This window comes from Fukomys damarensis, unplaced genomic scaffold (genome assembly GCF_012274545.1).
Source record: "Fukomys damarensis isolate Sample0158 unplaced genomic scaffold, DMR_v1.0_HiC HiC_scaffold_32, whole genome shotgun sequence".
Classification (NCBI taxonomy): domain Eukaryota; kingdom Metazoa; phylum Chordata; class Mammalia; order Rodentia; family Bathyergidae; genus Fukomys; species Fukomys damarensis.
In genome coordinates, this window is record NW_022900944.1 from 22,088,899 (window position 1) to 22,095,806 (window position 6,908).

The 6,908-nt window shown below is 42.0% G+C and overlaps 1 protein-coding gene across 3 annotated transcripts in view; it reads right to left on the bottom strand.

The window, feature by feature from the left end:
* Window positions 1-4,929: 4,929 nt before the first annotated feature.
* Septin11 (septin 11) overlaps window positions 4,930-6,908 on the bottom strand; it is a 52,626-nt gene continuing 50,647 nt past the window's right edge. For all 3 annotated transcript variants that reach the window (XM_010619882.1, XM_010619880.1, XM_010619879.1), the window contains one exon: window positions 4,930-5,197. In XM_010619882.1, coding sequence (XP_010618184.1) covers window positions 5,182-5,197 — 16 coding nt within the window. In that variant the 3' untranslated portion in view covers window positions 4,930-5,181. The remainder of the gene's footprint in view (window positions 5,198-6,908) is intronic.

Here is a 6,908-nt window from a genome sequence, read left to right on the forward strand (position 1 = left end):
TTTTTTTTTTTTTTTTTTTTTTTTTTTTTTTTTTTTTTGGTACTCGGGAACAAACTCAGGATTGTGAGGTAGGCGGCAGAACCACTGAGCCAAATCATACCTGGCCCTACATCATTTTTTAGAATTCCCAAGTTCACATCACTTAGGATACACGTGGCCTCTGCATGTGACACTGAGGGCACTTTAGCAATGTCAGCCCCATAGGAAAGACAGATAGCTGGGTACTAAATCTGACTCAGAAGTGGGGTGGGAACAACCAAAATTAAGCATCCTAATTTGTAAGTTGTGTACAGTCCTGCAAAGTAGGCTAAGAATACAATTTAGAAAGCATGAAAACAGGTCAGCCAACCCCTTGCTGTTTTGGTTTGAGCTGGATTTGATCAATCATTAGGACAAAATACTAACCACACACATTTAGCACAACTTGTATCAAGGAATTAGACTGAAAGCTTCCTCTTCCCATACTGAAGCTGTGTGGGTTTTATAATGTGTAACCGTTTGGTGTAGAATAAACACATAATTCTCCCTTGTATTTATCACTGGAAAAGGCATAAGGTAACCAAGATTATGTGATATAGAAAGAAGGAGCTCACAACTCTAGGTTATTTCCCAGGGACTTCTAGGTTAAGAATGAAATATGAATTCTCCCTTTATCAACCTTTAAAGCATAACCTTCATGACAGATTAAATGTCAGACTTGACCTTACTGTGTTACACAATAGTTAAGACAGTAGAAAAATGTTTTAATAGCCCCACACACAATGAACTTGTTTCCCACCTCCTGGAACAACTTATTTTATTGGACATAGAGCATTCAAACTCCAGGGCAACAACAGACAGGCTGCCATGAAAACGCAATTGGTGGGGAATGGGGCCCTTCTTTTTTCAGAGCATCATCTGTCTTCAGACAAGTTAGCATAGAAAGGGCTTAGCCTTTTCCCTTACTCTACAAATCTGCTGTGCTTAGGAACTATACAAAGGGATGAGTGTATTTAATGTGTGGCTGCATCCCAAAACCTCACATAGGCCTGGTGTACTATCTAGAACAAAGTATTTGGAAAGGGGTGGAGAAGGGTGGCAGATTAAGCAGCAAGGCAAGCTAGACCTGTAACTCTTCAGCTCCAGAAGCACCATGCAGAGTGCATGGCTTAAGCCCAGCTGTTACTCCCCTCCATACACTGGGTGTGTGTTTGTTGGGGGGACCTCACTGTAATAACCTCTGCCTCTCCTCATCTAGGTGCTATGATTTTGAAAGTTTCTACAGTGGACTGGAAGGCCATCCACTCATGGTACTGTAAATGACTTGAGGCAGATGGGGAATCATTTATATCTTACATGAATGTGTGTGTGTGTGTTACTTTTTTGAGAAATGTTCCTGCCATGTAGCCCAGATGGGCCCTGAACTCATAATGATCCTCTTGCCTCAGCCTCCCAAGTCCTGGGATCGCAGGCTTGTCTTTATATATTGCTACTAGTCAGAATAGCAAGGCTGAAAAGGAAAGTGAGCAGATCCAGGCTCAGCTTCCTTAAATGAACATTCAGTCCCTTCTCCAGCTCAGGGCGTGCCAGTTACTTGCTAGAGAGAGATCTGTAAGCCAGAGGGTACAGGTCACAGGACTAGAGAGAACAGTCCTAAGAATTCAAGCACAAGGATCTTCTAAGTGAGCCCAACAACCTTCACTGCCTCCCTCCAGTGTAGAAAGATGAGTTACATGCAGCACAAAAGGTCTTCTGTAGAAAGGTCATCTAAATAGTGAAAAGCATAAATTTAGTTTCTCACACATTAAAATTTTATTCATAGTCTATGCCACTTGTTGAAAAACAAAAATAGCATCGTTTCCCACGGGAAGTATTGTGGCTGTGTAAACGTTTATAAGTATACCTGGATGACTTTCATTTGGCCTAGCTCAGCGTACACTAATTTGGCTTACATCGCTCCTTCATTTGTCTCATGCTAATCTCAAGCAGCCCTAGACTATGCTTGTATATGGAGGCAGAATCTCTCTGAAATCAAGTAAGATTTTTAAGTTGAATGAAAAATATAAAAGTTACCATCAATCAGGCAGGTATGGTGGTGGACGTCTGTAATCCCAGCACTCTGGGAGGCCAGCGCAGGAGCATCACCAAGTTCAAGCCCAGCCTTGGTAACTAAGCAATTTAAGACCGTCTCAAAACAACAAAGGCTTAGGGATGTAGTTCTGTAGTTCAGTACAGAGGTCCCCAGTACCACACAAACACACCTTACCAGTGGAAAGATTCCAATAGCTCGATTATCCTGCTTTTCTACAGTCTACCTTGAGATAAGCCAGTAACTGTTATTATTGCTAATTATCTCCAGGATGGTTTCTCATCCCTTAGCCTGGAGAATGTGAGAAGCTACTAGTTCTGTCAACACCTGAGAAAAGGAATCACTCTGAACAATGAATCCATGGCAGTCTATGGAAAGGGCAAAGCACCTACGTGGCCAGTGGTGTCCAAGGCCAGATTCTCTTAGGTCTCTGAGCAGAGGCCAACCTGCCTGAAACAGCCTACTCCATGAAGCTCCTTACTCTCACCTTCCTCTAACCAGGGGCTGATACAGAAAAAGGAGCAACAACATCAGAACACATTTCTGTACTGCACAAACTGCCTATTAGGGTTTAGATCTAAACTCACCCAGAAGTCTCATTTTCAGGGATGGGGATTTTGGAAGGTGACTGGACTATGAGGGTACTGACTGACCTTATCAGTGAATCAACCCATCGGTGAGCTAGCTGAGTGAGCTCTTGGGAGGTGGCCTGGCCAGAGGAAGTAGGTAGGCCCTTGGGATGTGGCCTTTGAAGGGTGTATCCTGTTCTCAGCCCTTTTCACACTAGTTTTTTCCCTTTTCTACCTGGCTGCCATGAGGTGAGCAGCTTTCCTCTGCCAAGATCTTTCTGCATTGGAGTCACCCGATTATAGACTCAAACTTCTGAAAATGTGAGTCAAATAAATCTTCACTCCTTTTAGTTGTTTATGCCTGCTTATCCCAGCAATGAGGTGACTAATACATTACCTTTTGCTCAACAAACATCTTAAAACCAGATGCAGACATAGTACTGCACCCCTGTAATCTCAGCACTTGAGAGAGGCTGATGCCAGCTAGAGCTACATAGCAAGTTCAAGGCTTGCCTAGACAAGACAGAAAGACCCGGTCTTGAGGGGGGAAAAAAAGAGAGTTTGTAAAATGAGTGACAGTATGAAGTTGATATTAAAATATCAAAAATAAATTTAAGAGTAAAGCAAATTTAGTGATTGCAGTGGTTTCAATAAACCTACATATTTAAATTACAAAACTGGTAGTGTCACAGTCTGGCATCCAAGAGTTGGTATCTCCCACTCCTGACTGGTCACATCACAAGATTTCAATCTTTTACATGCAGAAGCATGGTATGAAGGGAATGGCTCTTGACCCTTACGTTTTGATCATTCAATGGCACAGAATCTGACTTTAGTTACATTTATTAATATCTCAAAGTTAAAAAAGCTGCTTGGCAGCATGCTTATCAAACTGACCTAAGGAGCCGCCTTCCAGGAATCAAAAGCAGCAGAGACTTGCTTTATCATCTCACTGCCCAATAGAAGCATGGGTTGCCTTTCTTGCCTACTCCTAAGAATCCTGACAAAATTCTGCTCAGACCACCAATGCTATTTTTATGATCTACCCACTATGGAGCTGAAAAATGAAGATGTTTGCCATAGAAAAGCGATGAATTTGGAAGATGACTTAAAATGACTATACAGTAGATTTAAAATTGTCCCCTGACCTTAAAAACTGCCCAAGAATTGGCTGATATTTAAAGTAAACTAGCCCTGAATCTGACTCATCACCAACAGATCAGCTCTGGGGATCACAAGCTCACTCATTTGGCAGAAGTAAGTTTGTGTGTGGTGTGTTTCAAGTGATCCAGTCTGAGTGAATGCTGTGATTCCAACAGGGTTTTGTGGAGACATTGTGTACAAAGCCACCTACCTTGGTCACTTAGAGAAGACAATGTGAGTCAGAACCACTATTAATGATGCTGGTCTGGGAGGTGTTATGCGTTTGCATTAGATTCTCTGCCGTGGTCGAGGACACATGGGTCCTGGTAAAAAAACCAGGAGAGCTTCATGGTAAATAAAGACAGGGGTGGGCCAGAAAGTGATTTTAACGTATCTTTAAATATAAATTGAGTCCCAGAGGCAGAAAAAAAATCATCTACCCAAGACTGGCATATTTTAAACATGATTAAGACTTGTAGTTCAAAACCCTAGTAACAAAAAGGGGATTCTTTTTGTTGTATCTAAGATGAGGAGAGCATATTAAACAGTTTTGTGATTTAAAACTTCAGTTACATTCCCCTTGAAGTGAGCTTAAAATTGCCATAATTTTGGCACCAAAAGTTTGAATAACCTATACAAAAAGCAGAATCCCAATTCCAAAACAACTTATATAAATAAGGGATGAAGGTAACAGAGTCAAAACCACAATGGTTCCTGAATTTAAAGTAAGGAGGCCCACTTCTCTTTCTCAAGAGGCAGATGGTCAGCTGAAAAATAAAGACACTGTATCAATAGGACACTCCAAAGGAAAATTTGCATCCATCTCTGTGCATGCAATATCAAATTTTTTTTTAAAAATTCCAAACACCAAAACAACCCACAAAACAGAAGGAAAATGCTGCCCATATCTCATGAACTGATGGTGGCTCAGTAGCCCAGTAAGCTGCTCAGAGCAGTGCTCAGGGACAGAAAGGACAGTAATTACCACGGATCAGTTCTGCCCCAGAGGCAGTGGCCACCTCAGGTACAGGGGTACATTCTCTCTTCAGTCCACAAGTTCCTGGATCAGCAGCTTCAATGATATGACAGCTAAGCAAGAGGATTCCAGCATGAGACCTCGGGTGTGGGCCCAAGTTCCCTGTTTCACTCAATTTCCTTTTTGCTTTTAATTACTAGTATATTTTTTGGTAGTGGAGTCACTTCGGTAGCCACTGTGGGCAGTGGTTTGTAAACAGACATTGACAAATACAAACAGCAGTGCATTATTTGACCCAGACTTTAAAAGAACAGGAGGCGATGGTGGAAATGAGGTAACTCTTCCCCAACACGTGTGACAGACAGCTCCTGCTCTTCTAATGCGCTATGTCCATTAGGAGAGAGTAGGGCTTGTCAACGGGATGGTTACATAAAGAAGAAGCTACAGAGAGAAAAAAGAAAGTTTCAGATTCAAAATTGCTTGTTAAAGCCTTTAAAAAAAAAAATGCTTCTCTACAACAAGCTGTGGAAGAACGGTGGTGTGTAAGTAAAAGGGACGGGTCCCCGAGAGCTGCAGGAGGCACTGCACTGCACGGACCCTATAGCAGAGAAGGGGTCCCTTCCTGGGCGCTGACCCCCCCACCCCACCCCCCCGGCCACACTAAGGCTGAGACTCAGGCAGGGCAGGAGCAGGGAAGGTGGTAGAGGCAATGTGGGAGGGACAGGACACCCACAAGGTGTGTCTTGGAGAAGCAGCAGCATCTGAAGTCCACAACACAAGGCAAAAATGCAGGAAAAACTTTCATCCCTGTTCCGGTCTCCGATACGGTAAGCAAGCGTGTGTATGTACAAATGCATATGAAGCAGTGACCAAAAAGAACTCACAAAAGGGCACACAATATGACATTTGGGTAAAAATATATTTTCCCCACTTTTTGTCTTGGCACTAGTGATACGAATGCATAGATTACCTGTTCACCACACTCCTACCTTAACAGATACCAAATTACCCAGCAGGCTGCTGAGTGACTACTTTCATACTTGGAAAAATAATATGTTTCACATCAGTACAGTTATTTTAGTTCTTAAAAAAAGACAGACATCTAACATGCAGCTTACATATATATATGTATATATATATGTATGACAATTCTGTTTTAAAGTAGGTTACACAACAGTTTTAGAAAACACTGATTATTTCCAAACAGCAAAACGACAAGATCTACAACTACAGTTTAAGGCATATCAGCATATATTTTAAAATTAAGAAATAGACAAAATTCTAATGCTGTTCACAGCTTAACTTTCAATTTATTTTTTTAAAAAATCCCCTTCACACCTACATACAAACTAGATTTTGTAGGTCACAATCCCGCTAAAGAGTCATCACATATGCATCCTGCCAACAGAACCAGGACCTTTGGGACCAGGACCTTGACAGTTCCAGACACCTGCGAATAGCAAAGCCAAGGGACCAAAACGGACAGCTTTGGTGGGAACACACAGACAGCAGGGTATGGTTTGGGGACAGTCAGAAAACTTGACCGAACACTGCATATGGAACATACACAGGTTTGTCAAGAACGTGAGGAGGCCAAGTCTGTTCATTGAGGTGCACAAGATAGGATGTATTATTGCTGGTGAGTTACAAAGCAGAGAAGAAAGATACCAAGAAACCTGTGTCCAGCCTTACATGAAATAATTCCCCTGGTTGAGATGCCCTTTTGGAGAAAACTCTGACCAATTAACACATAACCTAATAACCCTCTGAACTCCCAATAAATTCTCATACATGCTTCTCTTTCACAGCCTACACTATTGTTATGGGTGGCTAGAGTTCAGAAGAAGCAAAAAAGATAGTCATCATGCTTGAACAAAAGATACAGGCAGAGGCCAGTCAGAGCCATCTGGCAAAAAAACAAAAAAAGTGACCACTGTCACAGCACCAGGGAGAGGCCATTAACCAAGATCTACAATGTTAAGTGACCACAAAGACAGCCTAGTATAAGTATCTTCTTGGTTTTCTCCAATGGAAGGTGGTCGCTTCTCACTCTAGCTTGATTTACATGGTCAGAATCCAGGACCCTTCAGGGCTGGGGGTTTAGCTCACATCTCCAGTACCGAAAAAGAAAGAAGGAAAAAAAAAAAAAAAA